General features: G+C 39.9%; 2 protein-coding genes across 6 annotated transcripts in view; both read left to right on the top strand.

Annotated features, from left to right (window-relative positions):
* Nucleotides 1–20,222, top strand: part of tmem69 (transmembrane protein 69) — a 522,919-nt gene that overhangs the window by 481,678 nt on the left and 21,019 nt on the right. The window lies entirely within an intron of this gene.
* Nucleotides 1–20,222, top strand: part of mast2 (microtubule associated serine/threonine kinase 2) — a 544,666-nt gene that overhangs the window by 384,494 nt on the left and 139,950 nt on the right. For 4 of the 5 annotated variants that reach the window (XM_078561040.1, XM_078561041.1, XM_078561042.1 and 1 more), the window contains one exon: nucleotides 12,169–12,244. In XM_078561040.1, the coding sequence (XP_078417166.1) occupies nucleotides 12,169–12,244 (76 nt within the window). Of the gene's footprint in view, nucleotides 1–12,168; nucleotides 12,245–17,036; nucleotides 17,089–20,222 lie in introns of those variants that run through there. The other variant, XM_078561044.1, reaches the window with a different exon arrangement.

Here is a 20,222-nt window from a genome sequence, read left to right on the forward strand (position 1 = left end):
AACCTATTATTTATTTGTAGAATTCTGAAATAAATACTCTGTTGTTCTGATTCCCTTTCTGTACTTTACAATATTCAGTGTTGGAAACATACAGAAAATGTACTTGTACATGTGATCCACTATAGTGTCAACCTAATTTGAAAACTGTAAAAACTGCTCCTCGATGCTCCACAGAAGGGGAAGCAGACGCTCTTAACCATTTCTGCAGTGGCCTTCAGCAGCCTGTTTAAGGACTGCTATCAAACTGCAAAAATTAGTCTGAGCAGTGTATATTCCATTTAATTTTTCTTGAAATTTAGACAAAGGCGCAGAAACCTCCTTTGGGCATTTAAATTGACCCAAAATTGATTTCTGACGGCCACGAAATCCACTTCAACCAGTGAGGACCAGTATGGTAGCATCTATAGTGCAGGTGCAAATTAGCTGCAGGACCTCAGACACACAAATTTGTATACATGGCACCTGTTTTACGCCAAAAAAGTGAATGAAGTGTATCTGAATTTTTTATCCCCGCTGTGTCCAAATAATGTTCGTTGAATATGGCTCTATTCAAACACCTAGGGCAGAATTTTCTGCCTACCGGGCGGGCAGGCCCGACCCAATCTCTGGCAGGCGGGGAGCAGATCCAGGCTGGAGAAGTGGGCCCCGCTGCCATTTTAAGTGGGTGGGCCAATTAAGGCCCGCCCAGCGTGATGCCCGGCGGGAAGCGCTATGTGCTTCCTGTGCGGGTGGGTGGGGGGATTCCCCAAATGCGAGAATGCGCACTTTTGCGCATGCGCACGAAAGAGCGCACAGCTCCCTGAGGCTAAGTGCTGCCTCAGGGAGATCGCTGACAGTTGTGAAAACATTAAAAATAGAAAAAAAAAATCCTTAATATGTCCCCCTCATGTCACATGAGGTGGGACATGTTCATAAATTTCACTAAAACTTTATTAAACTTTTTAAATCCCGACATGAAACCTCATCCCGGCGGTGGATGAGGTTTCATGTTTTTTCTATTTGCCTCCGGGGCTTCTGGCCTGCCCGCCAACCTTAAGGTTGGACAGGCAGGTCCTTTAATTATTTTAATGATCCTGTCAATGGCCTCAATTGGCCATTGACAAGTCGGCGGGTCCGCAGCTGATTTTGCTGCCGGCCCGCCTTCCTGAAGATTTAAATGGGGCGGGATGACGTCGGGGGTTCCCGTCATTTTGCGCATCGGCGAGTGGGACCCTCCCCCTGCTCGGCAACGGCAAAATTCAGCCCCATGATTTTGGATCAGGCCCATATAAATTGAGTTTGACACCCCTTTTTTGGAGTAAAATGCTTACACAAGATGTAAAAAGTGATGCAATTCCTGGTGTAGTCCAGGGACAAAGTCTGGACCACAGATTCTAAAGAAAATTGCAGCTTTTTGCTATCATATCCAAATGTTTGGAATAGAAGGGAGCTTGTTTACATATGGCAGAGCTGTATGGCAAGCATGGTGCAGAGGAGAATTTGCTTTTGTGCTGTGATGCATTTTTTTTGTCTAGCGACAATGGCTGTTTCATAGTGAGAGGACAAATGTGAGCTGTGCTGTAGCCAAATAAATGTTTGCTAATAAGATGTAATGTTGGTAGCTGATAATATTTGTGTTGTTTAGGGGGAAAAAAACTTGCACAATTTTGCATGTGATTGAACAAATTCAATTCATCTCCTTGGTTTGCCATCGATATCATTGCCAATCCAGACGTTGATAACAACCAGTGTAAGAATACAGTTGCTTTCTGCATTTTAAAAACCATACCTCTTTACTGCTTTTTTCAATGATTGTCAGATTTTAATAATTAACATATGAAATTTGGCAAATATCAGTTGCTCATGTAAGTTGCAATGTTAGTGCCTGGAAAGAGAAAAAAGAGTTTCTCCATCTTCATATTTTCCAGGCTGCCACCCAAACAGTTTATTGACTTAATTCATTTCTGAAATATGCTGTTTGGCACTCACCTCATTTGAAGCATCTAATTTCATGCCAATTTAGTCAGTTTACTTTCTGATACATTCATTCAACTTTCATCTGTTTTCTGCCTGATGACATTGATGATAGATTATTAAGCTAGTCAGCTATCAATACTTTGATTATTCAATTTGTTTTCTTTAGAACTGAGAGCGCAAATAGAAATAAATAAGTACGATCTGATAGCCATTACAGAGACATGGCTGCGGGGTGAAATAGATTGAGACCTGAAGATTGAACACTACGTGACATTTAGGAAGGACGGAAAGCTAGGAAAAGTTGGAGGGATGGCTCTGTTAGTTAATGATGATATTAGCACAATAGAGAGGGATGACCCAAGTTCAGGAAACCAGAATGTAGGAACGGTTTGGGTAGAGATGAGAAATTATAAAGATAAGAAGTCACTTGTGGGAGTTGTGTACAAGCCCCCTAACAGAAACCATGCAGTAGGATGGGGTATAAAGGAAGAAATAATGGGTGCTTGTCCGAAAAGTGCAGTGATAATCATGGGAGATTTTAATTTGCATATACACTGGGAAAATCAGATTGGCAAAGGTACCCTAGATGAGGAATTCATAGAATTTCAGGATATTTCTTAGAACAGCAGATTCTGGCACCAACCAGAGAGCAGGCTCTACTAGACCTGGTATTGTGCAATGAGATAGGATTAATTAATGGCCTCATAGTGAAGGCGCCCCTAGGTAGCAGTGATCATAATATGATTGAATTAAACATTCAGTTTGAGGGAGAGAAGAATGGGTCTAAGGCTAGTATTTTAAATTTAAATAAGGGCAATTATGAGGACATGAAAGCATAGCTAGTTTAATTGGCAAAACTGGAAATTTAGGTTAAGCTATAGGTCAATAGAGATGTAGTGGTGGATATTTAAGGGGATATTTCAGAATATACAGAATAGATACATTCCAACGAGGCAAAAATTCTAAGGGTAGGACCCACTATCCGTGCTTGACTAAAAAAATTAAAGATAGTAGTAAACTTAAAGAAAAAGCATGTAATTGTACAAAGATGGGCGGCAGGTCAGAAGATTGGGCAGAATGTTAGAAACAGCAAAAAATGACCAAAAGATTGATAAGGAAGGAAAAATTAGAGTACGAGAAAAGGATAGCTAGAAATATAAAGACAGATAATAAGAGTTTCTATAAATATTTAAAAAAAGAAAAGTTAAAGTGAGCATTGGTCCTATAAAAAGCGAGTCTGGGGAGTTAATAATGGACAATAAGGAGATGGCAGATAAACTGAACCAGTATTTTGCATCGATCTTCATTATAGAGGATATAAGTAACATCCCATAAATAGCTGTAAATCAGGAAATGGGAGGGAGGAACTTGAGAAAATTACAATCAGCAGGGAAGTGGTACTGAGCAAGTAGTTGGAGCTGCGAACTGAGAAGTGCCCAGGACCTGATGGACTTCACCCTAGGGTCTTAAAGGAAGTGGCTAGTGAGATACTTGATGTGTTGGTTTTAATTTTCCAAAATTCCCTAGATTTGGGGAAGGTTCCATTAGATTGGAAAATAGTGGCCAGAATTCTTACTTTGATGGGCGGGCGGGCAGGCCGCCGAACTCCGCCGCCGAAACTGGGCCCGCTGCCATTTTGAGCGGGCGGGCGAATTAAGGCCTTCTCAGCGGCCTGCCCAACAGGAAGCGCTGTGCGTTTCCTGTGCGGGGGGTGGAGGGATTCCCCATCTGTCAAAGTGTGCTCTTTCAGTGTACTGACAGTATAAAAATCTTTAAAAATACAAAAATATTAAAATTATTAACATGTCCCCCTCATGTGACAATGTCACACGAGATGGGACATGTTAATTAGAAGCACATAAACTTTATTAAAGTTTTTAAAAGCGGATATGAAACCTCATCCCGCCAGGGGATGAGGTTTCATGTATTATCAGAAGCCCACTGGGTCTCCTGGCCTGCCTGTTAACCTTAAGATTGGACGGTCAAGGCATTTAACAAGCTTAATTATCCTGTCAATGGCCTTAATTGGCCATTGATAGGTCGGCGGGCGGACAGCTGATTTTGCTGTCCGCCCGCCTTCCTCAATATTTAAATGGACCGGGATGATGTTGGGGGTTCCTCCCGACGTCATCCCGCGTCATTTTCCCGTTGGCGAGCGGGCCCCATCCCCAAATCGCCGACGGGAAAATTCTGCCCACTGAATGTAACTCCTTTATTCAAAAAGGGAGGGAGATGGAGAGCAGGAAACTACAGTCAGTTAGCTTAATATCTGTCATAGGGAAAATGTCAAATTATTATTAAAGACATGGGAAAATTCAGTGTAATTGGGCAGAGCCAACACAGTTCTGTGAGAAGGAAATCATGTTTATCCACTTTATTGGAGTCCTTTGAAGAAGTAACATATGCTGTGGATGAAGGGGAACCAGTGGATGGACTGTATTTAGATTTTCAGAAGGCATTTGATAAGGTGCCACATCAAAGGTTATTGTGAAAAATAAAAGCTCCTGGTGCAGGGGAACATATTGGCATCGATAGAAAATTGGCTAGCTAACAGAGAGTAGGCATAAATGGATTTTTTTTTTGGTTGTCAAGATGTAACAAGTGGTGTGCCACAGGGATCAGTGCTGGGGCCTCAACTTTTTACAATTTATATAACTGACTTGGATGAAGGGAACGAAGGTATGGCTGTTAAATTTGCTGATGACACAAAGATAGGTAGGATAGTAAGATGTGAAGAGGACACAAGGAGGCTACAAAGGGATATCGATAGGTTAAGTGAGTGGGCAAAGACCTGGCAAATGGAGTATATGAGGGAAGTGTGAAATTGCCCATTTTGGCACGAAACATAGATAAGAAGTATATTGTCTAAGAGATTGCAGAGCTCTGAGATGTATAGGGACCTAGGTATCCTAGTACATGAATCACAAAAGGCTTGTATGCAGTGTCATGAAGCTATTAATGTATATAATATTATTGGAAAATATTTTTCTTTTAAAATAGAGGTTTAGCCTGCAGATGTGTCTTAATTGGATTAAAGCCAGCTAGTCTGCACGCTTTGAAGTGTACTAGTTTTGATATGTAAGAGGGAGATGGTGTGCATTTGCATTTTTTGAATAGATCATTCAAGAAATAGGGTGAAAACTGACACCTATCTCGCAGATACCAAGCAATATGTTTATATTACTAATAAAATTGGTATTATGAAAGGGGTTTTATTGTTAGAAGAGGCTGGTGATGCAATGAGAATTTACATTCAATGGGCAGTGGTAGGTATAACTTCAGTAGTTTTTGGGTGTCAGAGCAGAGGCAATGTAAGATCAAAAGGCAGCTGTAAGCCTCCAACTGTCTCCACAGGAATTAATGTGAAAAGAACCTCATTTTGAATTCGTAAGGTGAAAATGCGTTGCCTGGTGTTTGGTTAAGTCTATGCGTTGCTGTTGCCTTAATGGAGATTAGTTTGGGAATTTGTTAAAAGTTATGATCATAGTAATTTGTAGCAATGTGTATATATATTTTAACCTATGTAAATTAATAAAATGTTTCATTTAGCTTAACATAAAACCTCTTGAGAACTAGTGGTATGATCCCTGAATTTAGAGTCTCATCTCAAACATAACACTTAAAATTATAGGTTATGACAGTTGTTTAAAGTTTCCCTCTGGGTTTTTTAAATAACTCCGCTTTACCAACTGCACCGGTCATAACAGCAGGTACAACAAATAATTAGGAAAGCTAACAGAATGTTATCATTTATTATGAGGGGAATTGAATACAAAAGTGGGGAGGTTATACTTCAGTTATACAGGGCATTAGAGAGACCACATCTGGAGTATTGAGTATGGTATTGGTCTCCTTATCTAAGAGAGAATGTAAATGCGTTGGAAACAGTTCAGAGAAGGTTTACAAAACTAATACCTGGGCTATCTTATGAGGAAAGATTGAACAGACTAGGCTTGTGTCTGCTGGAGTTTAGAAGAGTAAGAGGCGACTTGGGGTCCCGACAGGGTCGACGTGGAGATGATGTTTCCTTTTGTGGGAGAATCTAGCACTAGGGGGCCACTGTTTAAAAATAAGGGTTTGCCCATTTAGGACAGAGATGAGGAGAAATCTTTTCTCTGAGGGTTGAGAGCACCCCTTTCCTTTGGAACACTCTTCCTCAAAAGGCGGTGGAAGCAGGGCCTTTGAGTATTTTTAAGGCAGAGGTAAATCAATTCTTGGTAAGCTAGGGGGTGACAAGTTATCGGGGGTAGGCGGATATGTGGAGTTGAGGTTACAATCAGATCAGCCACAAGCTCATTGAATGGCGGAGCATTGAATGAGGGACCGAGTGACCTATCCTGCTCCTAATTCGTATGTTCGTATATTTTTGATGGATTATTATGAATTCCCTTATAAAAAATTCTTACAAGTACAAGTCCAGAGGAAAATCCAGATGGGTGCAATTCACTGGAATTCACCAGCTCAAAGTTGAACATGCTCATGCCTGATTGAGAATTTTAAACCTAAATTGAAGCTCCCACATGCTTTGTTTTATTATTCGAGTGAAAGGTACTTGACTGCAATATCTACAGAACTCAATTTGCACTCTTGTGTGATCACCATTTATAAAGGATATAATTTTCTTAGTTTTGGCACTCCTTCACTGTGCATTGAACTATTTTGTGGGCAGAATGGCATCTAAGTTTCTCAAAGTGCCCAGGTTGGTCCTGAGTGGAAAGCTGTTATTTCTCTCTGTTCAGTAACTCCTCCATTCACGTAGCCAAGACCAAAACAGTGGAATGTTAGAATGCTGTGTTCTTGCAAACATTGTGTATATTCTTGGGCTGCATCTTCTGGTCGATGAGTGGGGTGGTGCTTCCGCACATCCCCCCGCCCAACGGGGGGGGAAAATGTTGCCCCTTGATTTGTACATTTGGGAAGCCCTGAACATCAACTGGTATGAAATTAAAATTATTCAATTATATGTAAGCAGCCATACATGCATATACCTTCCCCTGCTTCAACTATTTATTCAATTGTCTCTTAAAAGTTGCAAATTGTTTTTGCCTCAACCTCTAACAAAAAGTGCAACAATGTTCTGTATGAAACGAACTCTCCTGACCCTCTCCTCACTCAAGTTATAATTTTAATTTGATGACCCTTGCCACTGACTATGTAGAGGAAATTACCTCTCTATTAAACCCTTCATAATTTTTAAAGCCTTTATTAAGTCAATTTTTAAGCTCAGCTAAAATATTCCTACTGTCTTGAGCCTCTACTCGTTGCTTTAGTTTGCCATTGCTGGCATCATTCTGGTAAATCTACTTTGGCTTTAATGCCCTTTTTATAAAGGGGTTTCCAAAACTACAGCCTTAGCAATATTTTGCAATATTTATCATGAGTTTATTACTGTTGTATTCTATACCCCTATTTGCAAAACTAAATGATGCATATCTGATGCATAATGCTATTCAGTATAAAATTCGGTGTAATTACCAATTCAGATATGACTTGAGACCCCCTCTCATGCATTGACACCTTAGTTGTATCAGCTTATAACCCAGTGCCAGCCATCTCTGGTATGCAATTTTTTAGGCTAAACGAGGCAACATTTCTTATTAAATGAAAACAGAAAATGCTGGAAAAACTCGGCAGGCCTGGCAGCATCCGTGGAGAGAGAAACAGAGTTAACGTTTCAAATCCATATGACGACTCTTCACAGTTCTGAAGAAGTCATACGGACTCGAAACATTAACTCTGTTTCTCTCGCCACAGATGCTGTCTGACCCGCTGAGTTTTTCTAGCATTTTCTGTTTTCATTTCAAATTTGTAGCATCTGCAGTATTTTGCTTTTATGTTAACATTTTTTATTGCTTAGTGAACTTGGTAAAATTATGATACATTTATTGGTACAGTAACTACATTTTATGTGGCAGGGCAAGCAGGTCATATTCAGTTATGACAGTTTATAGTATATGTCATTCATGTTGAAAAATGAGCGTGTAACTCAGGTACATATCATATTGCTATTACACATCATGTGCAAACAGCATTGTACCATTTTAAGTTGTACAATAGTCAGCAACATCCATTATTGTAAATTAATAATTTGATAGAGACTGGGTAAAATTTATCGTGACAAAATAGAGTGTTTTTGTGTTGTTCAATTTTGAAATAGCTCAATTTGAAGTGCAAGTTGTGCTCTCTTTTCTTGTTCATAATGAGATAATTTCTAGATCACCCAACATCATCTAAACTTAAGATATAGGAGTTCTGTTGCAAGTATTAATGGATTTTGTATATAAGCAAGCATCAGTGCGTAATCAGAATCTGCTCCGTCAATATTCTATGCAATAATTTTTATTATTGTGTCTAATGGTGGACGATTGACAGCTCTGACCCCAGAAGCCTTTGGAGTAGATAAATACTGGAGAAGCCTTCTATCATCTTTATTTTATCCAAGGGGCCTGAACTTGATCCATTTGTCCAACAAATTTCTAAAGTTTCCTGCATTCTTGCCGTCACATCTCTCAAATTTCTTCAGCCATTTCCCCCTGACAGGCCAACTCCTTTTTCAATAATTTTGACTTTGTATACTCAACCATTTTGTTTTTGGACACCAAGGGCATCAGGATGCTATGGGGGTAGGACTGGAAAGTGAATTTGAGGTGAAGATCAGCCATGTTCTTATTGAATGGCAGAGCAGGCTCAAGAAGCTGTTTGGCCTACCTCTGCTCCTATTTCTTGTGTTCTTATGAAGAGTTGCATTGTTCATGTACAGTATTATATCTGCAATGTCTACAGTGCTGTTGATTTTACCACTTCAATGAAGTTTTATTTTCAGCTTTTTAAAATACTATTATGCTTTTAAGTTTTGTTTTAGAACCTCGCTTCTGAAAGTATGAAAGAATTTGTTCCTTTTCTTAAAAATCGCATCTGTTTGAACCACCAGTACTGTGTATATCCCATGTGTCAATTGGAGATAGGATTCATATGTCAAGCCTAATAATTTCATGCTGCTTATTTTAAAAATGGTAGTTGAACCAAAAGAGATGAATATGCTATGGCAAGTAATAATCAGAGTCAGTTAACTCCGTCCTTGATTTAGTGATCAGTAATTTTGTAACGGGTCCTCACTGCTGAACATTACCTGTCCTCACTATAGTCCAGTAAGTCCAATGTTAAAGCATTGTAAAGCAGGTTACTACCATGTTACACCCTAAGGCTGACTCAAACGCTATATTGATATTTGTACTTGACATCCCCCACACAGTAAAGTCTTATTTGGCTGAGTGATATGGCGCTGCATCAAGCAGAGACAAGGAGTTGGACTGGAAGGGTGATGAAATATGAGCATGGTGATCCACTGCAATATTACAGTACCGCCTGGTGACTAAATCTGAAATTGTATGGTTGACAGACGATTGTCAGCATTGTTGATAATAGCAAAAAAAGTAACAAAAATAGTGCAGATATATATCTGCCAAATTCATCTGTGCCAAACAAATAATATGATGTGGAGATGTATAAAGTAATTTATATTATTGAGTCATTACGGCACAGAAGGAGACCATTCAGCCTATCGAGTCCATGCCGGCTTTCTGTAGAGCTATCCAGTCAGTCCCATTCCCTTGCTATAGTGTATAATCTATTTTTGTTGATACAACTTAAAAACAACTGAGTCACAAGCAAATGGTCAGGTCAGCTCATTCATAGGATATAAAATGTTCTCTATGACTCCTCGTGTTTCCTTTATTTTTTCCCAAAAGTGATCAACCAGAAGTTTTTAAATGGCGGAGTTATAAGTGAATTATGATTTTGTTGAATTAATAAATCATGAACTTATTTTGCCTTGCTGCAGACCATTTTACTTGTGCTATATATCATAAAGTTCCCAGCTATGCCTGGCTATTTCTTAATTTCTAAATGTGTGCTTTTTCCTTGCCAAATTTCTATCCATCCTCTTTTCGTGAAGGCATTGATTCCCTGCTGGATTATGACTCTGAACTTCTGGACTTTTTCCAAATCAAGCATTATTCATATATGAGTTTTGCAGTAATGCCAACCATACTATCTTTTAAATCAAGAGAAGCACTCCTTAAAAATCACAAGATTTGGTATAAGTTTCTATTTTTTAAAACATAAAACAATATAGATTGACGTTTCTAAACCTCATTAGTGGCTTATTTAACCTCTATCTGGTCAGAGTTGTTTGCAAAATCCGTTTTACTGAATTTTTATTTTAAAAAAATCTTTTAAAAATAGTCCCTGCTGTACCCATATGTGTTAAAGAAGGATCAATCTTCTCTTTACAGTCACTACTGGCTGAAACAGCTGCCTCTTTATAGGGTGAAACCTAACCCACATGTTCCAGCTTAATGTATTAAAAATACACTTATCTACAATTTGAGTTATTCAAAATATAACAGCAGCAGTTAAGTTAATACAGACATATGAATAAGAACTGATGGGTAAAGGCCCTTTGGTCCATATAGCCTGTCCCACGCAAGTGTGATGCCCTGAATGTCATCATACTTTTGCCCCCACACAAAATGTAAAGATTTCTGTTACAGTTGCAATTATCAGATTTAACCATTTTTATTTGCAATATCTTGAAATAATTTAACAAATGGACATGGTCATTAGACGAATAATGATACTTAGTGAATAGTACAGTTGTGTTGCACTTTTAGTACTAATGGACAATAATATGCAATCTTACAGTATTCCTTCTGTGGGACATAACTCAAAGTGCTTTATACTGTAGAGTACAAAACAATGGAGGCTAAGCAGGAAGGAAAAGTTTAAAAGTAGAGTAGGTTGTGAAATGAAAGACGCAATAGAGAAGTTTTTTAGGGAGCTTTTTTAAAGCAGAGAGGGTGGAGAGAACTGAATAGAAAGGGCAGGACTGTAGTGGCTAAATGAGGGGCCATCAGTAGTGAGTAGTGAAGAAGTGAAAACAGTAAGAAGTTTGGTGTTGCAGCAGTCGAGGGAGCATGAAAGAATTTGAAAATTAGGTCAAAAATTTAAGTCAACTTCACAGAGCTTCTATAATGTCTGAGCTGAGTAAAAGAGAGAAAGGTGGCAACGGCTTTCTGGCTGCCCTGACTCATCATCTTCAGAAAACTCTGGCCCGTTGAGCTGAGCCCTCCCTACCTAAGGCCCCTCTCACTGTCTACCTTCTCTGCCCTATGGGAAATAAAAGCCAGTTGCAGTTTCAGGGCCTTGCAGAGCTGCTCTCTTAAGATGCTGCTCAGCAGGCAGAGTCAGCAACCCAGCCTCGAGCTGTCTCCCCAAGCAAATGTTAGCAGCAGAAAAATTGTGAGATTTCACAGCCCTCTCTCTGGACTGTGAGTGAGCCATAGAGTTGTCAACTGTGATTAAATGTATTCCTGGAGGTTTTATCGCCTGATTTGCTCCCATGCTCTGGCCATTTATCAGCCAACACATCCATCCTTGTGACGTAACCGTCCTACATCAATTGGAAAGCAAAAAGACTCATTACCCTCATTGGATGATGCCTGTCAGCCAAACAGCCTTTATTTCCTATTTTCAAAATTTTTAAAGCTGGTAAAGAGAAATGTTCAAAGAAAAATAACAAAAAAAAATCTTTCTTCAAGTCCTGATGATTTTTCTCCAGGGCTGCACACAGCAGTGTCCTGGAGATTGATTTTCAATTCTTGGAGACTCCAGGCCAATCCTGAAGGGTTGGCAACCCTAGTGAGACTGCATTTTCTGAAGAGAAAAAAAAATTGCAGGACTACAGAAAAAAGGCTGAGACTGGGGCTAGCCGAGTTGCTTTGCAGAGAGTTGGCAGACATGATAGGACGAATGGCCTCCTTCTGTGCTGTAACCATTCTATCATTTGGCTGATTTGGCTTCCTCACAATCATATTGGTGGAGTTAGCATGTTTGGTTTCAGCAACTATTTAATTTTCACCTGATAGCCATACATGAGCACTTCCAATAGGATAGCTGTTTAGGGGTAGAAGCCCTTAAGTATTTTCTCTTCCCAATCCAATGGCATTAAAGCTACTTTTAGATTTTTTCTGCTGATTTAGATGAGGTGAGCTGAATCCACCTCGTTAGGGAATTGAACCTGCAACTTTCGTAATCTGGTTCAGCTAATCAGTGGATGACCTCACTTGAGAAGCCATAAATATTCATGTTAAAATGCACTTTCTAAAACTGGGGTATAGTTTCACAGTTTTTGTATTCTCAATTTGCCAACAGGTAGCAGTCCTCTTGACAGTCCAAGGAATTTCTCTCCCAATGCAGCAGCTCACTTTTCATTCATACCAGCACGAAGGTAAGATTTATTACTTCAATGCTCTTTTTGCAAAAAAAGAATAGCATGCAAGATGGTTTGGGTGTTGCATGGATCATGTTCAGGATGCATGTAGAATTAGCAAGAACATTGATAAACAGTATGAAGAAATAGGGTCTTTGCTTTCATTTGCCTGCCATATGAGCAGCCGATGTGTTTGCCTTGTATCCGTCTTTGCAAAACAGTGCAAATAATATTCTAAAGAAACAAGAGCAGATATTAATTTCAACATTCTAAAATGTAATGTGACCTCTCCTTGTTACCTAGTAGATGACACTGATATTAAAATAATCAAGGCAGAAAATATTGGAGATACTCATCTGTGCAGAGAGAAGCAGGTAACATATGACGTTGACAACCTTTCATCTGAACCAATGCTTCTGGCAGACCTGCTGAGTATTTCCAGCATTTTCTGTTCATTTTCAGATTTCCAGCATCCGGAGTATTTTGTTTTCAAGTAAAAAAGTACGATGGTATGATAGAATCCACATTTGCGCCTGCAATTCATTCCACGCCATCAAATGGGAGATGAGATACATCAGTGGGATGGAGAAAAAAATAGTCAGTTTCATGCCAAAATGCTGTTATGCATGTGTTGAAGTCAGGACCTTAAATCTGTGTGACTTGAGTCTTTCTTTCTCCCTACAATCTTCTCACTTTTTAAAGCTTTCATGGCATTCCGTGCTAATCTCAATTTGTCACCTAGATTTCTCAATTTTGAGAAGGTTGAGAATAATTTGGGGATAATCTTGTTGGCCTATGCTGTTGCTTGTTACAGTAACCAAAAATGGAGGAAACACCAAGAACATAATTGAAAATACCACTCACTGAAGCACACTGGATTGTTGACTGTATCTACAAGTGTACCTCAAATCTGGCAACCTTGGCAATGAGTCCGTGCTCGATTTCAGAACTTGCAGGTTTTCATGGAAAAAAAAAGTCAGCACCTTAACTCAGTGAATAGGAGACAAAGGAAAACCAAATTATATGATTGCAAAGCACTTTAGGTTAATGGCCATGTCGCTGCTGATATTAATTTCTTGTCACACATTGGATTTAATAACTTTCATGGTCAATTAAACTGAAATGTTGGCCTGAATTTTCCCGTCGGTGATTTGGGTGCGGGGCCTGCTCGCCGATGGGAAAATGACGAGGAACCCCCGACGTCATCCAGGTCCGTTTAAATCTTTGGGAAGGCGGGCGGACAGTGAAATCAGCTGGCCACCCGCCGACCTGTCAATGGCCAATTGAGGCCATTGACGGGGTAATTAAGATAATTACCAACCCAACCTTAAGGTTGGCGGGCAGGCCAGGAGCCCCAGCGGGCTTCTGAAAAAACATGAAACCTCATCCACTGGTGGGATGAGGTTTCATGTTGGTTTTTAAAAGTTTTTAAAAACTTTAATAAATTTATGTGATATTTATTAACATGTCCCATCTCGTGTGACATTGTCACATGAGGGGGACATATTAATAATTTTTTAATTTTTCTATTTTTTAACATTGTAACACTTTCACTGATCTCCCTGAGACAGCACTTAGTCTCATGCGTGCGAAAGAGCGCACTTTGACAGATGGGGAATCCCCCCCCCCGGCACAAGAAGCGCATAGCGTTTCCCGTCGGGCAGACCGCTGGGTGAGCCTTAATTGGCCCGCCCACTTAAAATGGCAGCGGGGCCCACTTCGGCAGTGGAGTTCGGCTGCCTACCCACTGCCGAGCCGGTGGGGTCCGCCTGCCAGCCGAGGGCAAAATTCTGCCCATTGTTAAAAATACCCTGCATTTGTAACCAAAAACTATTTGTTTTTCATTCATGCAAGATTGTACTTTAATAATTCTCTCTGAACTATAGGAAGGTGCTCCTATGCGGGTCAGGTTGGGTGGATCAGTCTGAACTGAGTCAGGTGGGGTCAACGTTCACTAAGCCACTTGGAGTGTGGGTAAAAAAAATGTCCTCTTTTAGGGCGCTGCCGATTTTTGGGTGGTCAGATTTGAGGTGCTCTCCATTCTGGCTTAGCGTATTTAACTTCTCCTAGTCAGTTCTCCTGGAAATACCATAAACATTTAAACTTATATTTTCCAGTGTCAGTGCAATTTAGAGTGTGGATTGGTTCTTGGTGGGCTTTGAAAGGCTCAAATAGAACTGTGCTATTTGCAGTCTGTTTTCCAAGGTGCAGGAAACATACTAATGGTGTGACAGAAAAATTAGACTGAAGTAAAATTGAAGAGGTGTATCGGAACAGCAGCCTGAAGGAGGAGGGAACTGAGAAGTGACAAGCAAAAAATGAAGTGTGAAGTAAGAAAATGCTCTAGGAACATTAGGAATAGGAGTAGGTCATTCAACCCCTAGGGCCTGCTCCACCAGCAATTATATTATGGCTGATTTGTACCTCCCAGAATGACAGATTGTTACAGTGCAGAAGGAGGCCTGTACTGGCTCTCCAAATGAGCAATTCAGTTCACTGAGTGCCATTTTCCCACCTTCCCCCCGTAACCCTGCACATTCTTCATTTTCAGATATCAGACTAATTCCCTTTTAAATGCTTCAATTGAATCTGCCTCCACCACACTCTCAAGCAGTGAATTTCTGACCTTAACCACTCGCTGCATAAAAAAGTTTTTTCTCATGTTTCTTTTGCTGCATTTACCAATTACTTTAAATCTGAGCCCGCTCATTCTTGATCCTTTCACAAGTGGGAACGTTTCTTCCTGTCTACTCTGTCCAGACCCTTCATGATTTTGAATAACTCTATCAAATCTACTCTCAACCTTCTCCAATCTGAAGGCCTGTAGCCTTGGAAGGATGGCAGTTCTACCCCCAGAGGCGGGTGCTCCTGCTGCAGGAGGGGGCTGCAGGGGTGCGTCCATGTTGAGGCACCCTCTGAAGAGGTATTGAATTCAATTAAATTAACAGTGACTACAGCTGCCAGGCCACACAGGATGGCTGGCAGTCACAGCAGTGGCCCATTGATGGTTGTGGCTTGAGTGGAACGGAGGTCTTGCGGGGCCCCAGGCCAGCTGCAAGCAAGCCAGGCAGCCTCCAGGCATCAGCCAAGCTTGGCCCTCAGTAGGCTGACCTATCCGCTGCTTGGAAGATCTCAGTAGTCGCCCAGTCAGCCAAAAATTAGCATTTATTTATGCAGATTGTTTACCCGCTGGTGTTGACCCAGGAAGATCACCTGGAGGCAAGAATGCACTGGCCTGCTGACCTAACCCTAAAATTTCAGACTTTCCTTCAATCCTGTCTTCAAGTCCCCTCTGCAGGGCTTGGAAGATTCTGCCCCCCATCCCCTTTTCCCAGCTCATGAATTTGGAGACTGTTCTTACTATGAAATTTCTCCAAATTTCATCCCACTGTGAATGTCTATATGCCAGTACACATCCTTTGTTCTATGGGCCTCCTGTGCATCCCACCCTATTTTGGCTTTAGTAGCAGAACTTTCACCTGTTTTGATCCTGCATTTTCGCATCCTCTCCCCAAATCACTCTCTTGACTTTCCACCTCTCTCTTCGCATTCAAAAACCTTCGCAAAACCTACCTCTTCAACCCATTTCCCTACTGCTTCTCATATTACTGTTCAGCACCCCTTTTGACTCCTAGGAAGCACTTTGGAAAGATTATTACATTGAAGGCACTATTATAAATGAATTGCGTTGCAATTTGGTCCAAAATGCTAATTATTAGAACCCAACTTTCAAAACCCTTGTTGATATTCCACCCAAAAAAAATCTGCTAAACCATTGTTGACTTCGTACTGCCATCATAATGCCCATGTTCTGCTCACAACAGTCTCTCTGTTCCTTATGTTGGCAAGTCTTCTTATCCTATTTATTAGTCTTGATTTATTTGTTAAAAATTGTTGAAAAGGATTGAAAGTGCTCAACTCACTGATGGTAATGAGGCTGTATAATCATTTTTCATTTACTCCTTTGGCTTAAACTGCCCTCCTCTGTTCCTATTCTGGATACAGTGTGAAAACATTAAGCAGTGTCTAATTACATGGGACACAGTTCAGATACACCTAAGAGCTTCATTACCCAGTGGCTGGATGTAGAGCACCACTTCACAGCTGATCATCTTGTCAGTTAGGGAACAGTAATAGACACAAGGCAAGATATGAAAGGAGAGAAAGCTATCAAGTTTGTAAATTGAATGCAATGTAGATCTGTAAACATTATTTAACTAGTTTAACTGTTAATGCCATCAACGTCTTCATTTCTGTTGCATAATTTAAAAATATATTTTAAAGCAGTTTCATGTTTTTAAAAATCATAAAGCATTAACATTTTAAAAGCAAACTGCCCTGTGAAATGAGATCAAAGTTCAATTGTTAATTTTTCAGTGTGTTAATGTTAGAAATTGTGCTTTGTTGAAAATGAAGGACAAAAATATCATTTGTACACTTGGGAACCAATTGACTGTTGTGAACTTCCTAACTCAAAACTAAAAGTCACATTTTGTTCCACACTGCTGCATACATATGTTAGATTTAAATGCAGACCCTAAAGTGGTGTGTTTTGCATATGTCACAAATAAGGATTGAGTCATCAAGTAATTTAAATGCATATTATTTTGTACTACATTGTTTTGTTCGTCATTAATGTATTTATATTTCTTTGATGCAGCCATGGTCACAGAGCTGACAGGTAACACTCAAATAGGTGTTGCTGTCATATTTATTGCATGTTCTGGAGCTGTACTTTGGATGTTTGTGCATGAAAATGCAATAAAGTGCTTAAGCAAATATTTTGCTTTTAGTTGGTCATTTGCACATTGATTCGTGAAGGAAAATGCTTACAGAAGACAACGTAACTAAAGCTGCAACTGGTAGGAAATGTGGTTTCTTGAAGAATCAACTCTAATGAAACCACTGGATCTGCAGCTAAATTTGTATTAATGAATGCCAAGCTGTCTTTGTGCTTCCTGTGCTAACCTGTGTTGATTTAATGCAGCTTTAACAGTGTAACAGTGTCTGTTCAACATTCTGATATTTTTTGGTGTAAAAACATCAACCCCCATTAACTAACTCCCCTCTGTCTTTCTGTTTTATTTAATAAAGTTCTGTCATTTACTCCCCTCATAATGCTTTTGTAAAATTTTGTCTGAGGTATTTTGTGACTTGTCCTTCCTTGGCTTTAAGTAATTTGTAATCGAAACAAAAAATGTCATAGAACCATAGAGTAACTTGAACCATTAAATAAACAGATTTCTATTCAAATAGCAAAATCACAAGACCTGTATTTCTCTGAGCGGGTTATGATGTTGTGACAGTCCCTACATCCATCCCTGTTCTATCGAGGTCATGTTCAGGAATTATGCTGCAATTCTTCTGTTCTTCTTGTCAGAAACATTCACTTTCCTTATGACACATGGAAAATATGTTAGTTATTATTTTTAGTAGTTAAGCCCTTTTGTGTTATTTTATTATAGTTAGTATGTGCTGTCCAACAAAGTTGTATATAAATAGAGATTAATACTTTAACCTCTACCAAGTTCTCAACTTTACAAGGTTGTTCAAATCTAGTCCTAGTGTTATTTTTTTATTTTGATTTTCTGATTTCGTGAAGCCCTGCATTGATTGAGTTGGCGTCCTACTCTGGTTTATTTGTTTCCAATGGATGTCGGCAGCCAGTATTAAGATCAGCTTTACTTGCCATGGACTCTTGCTAGTAGCTGACATTCACAAATACAAATAGTCACATCCACCAATTTATTGTCACCGATATAAGTCAAAGTCTGTTTTTATTATCCAGGGTTCTCTGAATTCTACCAGAGTTTAGGGAGCAACATTGCACGATATTAACCTTATATAATGAGGGACACTTTTTTTTGTTGATCAGCGTGCAAAGATTTTGAGTTACAAAAAGTCCTGTTCCACTCATGTATAGAAGAATTGCATCATTTGCTGTGATTCAAAAAATGGTCCGGAACCACCTCATGTTTTTTCTATATCAGCACAGAATACCCCAGAATCCTTGGGAATTTCCTCTTATCTCAGCCTGATGAATGATGGGGCCTCTCCCTACACCTCTCAATCACAAACTCTACTGTTGTGGTTCGCACCCTGACTAAATCCAGGAGATTGCTTAATCAGACAAATCTCATCCCCCAAAGAAGACAATAATCGTAGAATGTTTGCAGCACAGAAGGAGGCCATTTGGGCCATTGTGTCTTTGCCAGCTCTCTGCAAGAACAAATGAGCTAGTCTCACTCCCCTGACCTTTCCTCATAGCCCTGCAATTTTTTTCTGTTAGGGTGCTTATCCAATTCCTTTTTGAAAACCATGATTGAATCTGTCTCCACCACACTCTCAGGCATGCATTCCAGATTCCAACCACTCACTGCATAAAGAAGTTTTTCTCATGTCGCTGTTGGTTGTTTGGTTCTTGACCCTTCTGCCAGTTTCTCACTATCTATTCTGTCCAGACCCCTCATTATTTTGAGCATCTCTATCAAATCCCCCGTCAATCCCCTCTTCTCTAAGGAGTACAGCCCCAGCTTTGCCAATCTAGCCACCTGATTGAAGTCTCTCATCCCCAGAATTATTCTCATAAATATTTTCTGCAGCCTCTCAAAAACCTTTACATCCGTCCTAATGTGTGGTGCCCACAATACTGCAGTTGAGTCTGACTCAGTGTAAGTTTCAGCATAACTTGCTTGCTTTTTTTACCCTATGCTCTATTTATTAAACCCAGGATCCGATATGCCTTTTTAACACCTTTCTTTAACCTGCTTTGTCCCCTTCAAAATTTGTGCACGTGTATTCAGGTCCCTGTTCCTGCATGCCCTTTGGAATTGTATTCTTTATTTTATATTGTTCTCCGCATTCTTCCCAGCAAAATGTATCACTTCACACTTCTCTGCATTAAATTTCATGTGCCACTTTGCTGGAAAGCCTATTAAGTGGCACTTCATCAAACACCTTTTGGAAATCCGTGTACACCACTTCAAAGCATTACCCTCATCAACCCTCTGGAAAAAGCACAATTAACTTAGTTAAACATGATTTGCCTTTAACAAACCCTTGCTGACTTTCTTTAATTAATCTACACTTGTTGAAGCAAAATAAGTTAGATAATTGGGCACATGTTGATGGGTCATCCTTTACATGAGACCAGCTTCAAGCCAGGCTGGTGGTCTAATGACCCACTATAAGTCAGTGAATTAATATGAATCTGATGCAAGCTAAACCAAAATTTTAGAAAGAAAAGCTCTAAGAGGAAAAGAATATAAGAAAAGTGATGTCCTCATTATACTCATTAATTCAAATGATCTGTGAACTGAAATAGGCCCATTTGAAGTCAACAAAAAAAGAACAGCAAAAGAACAACAGGTCTATCAAGCCTGACCCGCTCCAAATTAGTATGGTCTACATGTACCATTGACATACCCTGCAAACACCACCCCCCCCCCCCCACCCAACCCTCTGTTGCCTTCCCTTCCAGTCTCAGTCTCATTATCTCCTGGGTGAAGCAAAAAAAATCATTTCATCAAGTTATGGAAAGATTCTGGGAGATTTCTTTCTCGAGAGTTGGAATTTAAATGTCAGAACAGTTGTACAGAGCCTTGGTCATAGTCCAGCTCAGTTTTGGGCACAGAACTTTAGCAAGATATATTGGTCTTTTGAAGGGGTACAGTACCGGTTCACCAGGATGATACCAGGATTTAAAGGTTAAATTAAGAGAACACCTGGGTAAGCTAGGCTTGTGTTCCCATGAGTTTAAAAGGTGGAAGGGTGATATACTAGAGGCATTTAAAATGATTTGGGTATTCAACGGGATAGATACAGTACAAAGGAGCTATTTCTCCTTGTAGGGGAAACCAGAATAAAGGGAAGGAATCTTCAACTTAGAGCTAAGCCTAGGATGAAATCAGGAAGCACGTTTTCCATATAAAGGGTGGTGGAAATCTGGAACTCACTCTCCCAAAAAACTCTGTATACTGGATAAACTGACATTTTC

Source organism: Cetorhinus maximus, chromosome 17 (genome assembly GCF_964194155.1).
Source record: "Cetorhinus maximus chromosome 17, sCetMax3.hap1.1, whole genome shotgun sequence".
In the NCBI taxonomy this organism is placed as follows: Eukaryota; Metazoa; Chordata; class Chondrichthyes; order Lamniformes; family Cetorhinidae; genus Cetorhinus; species Cetorhinus maximus.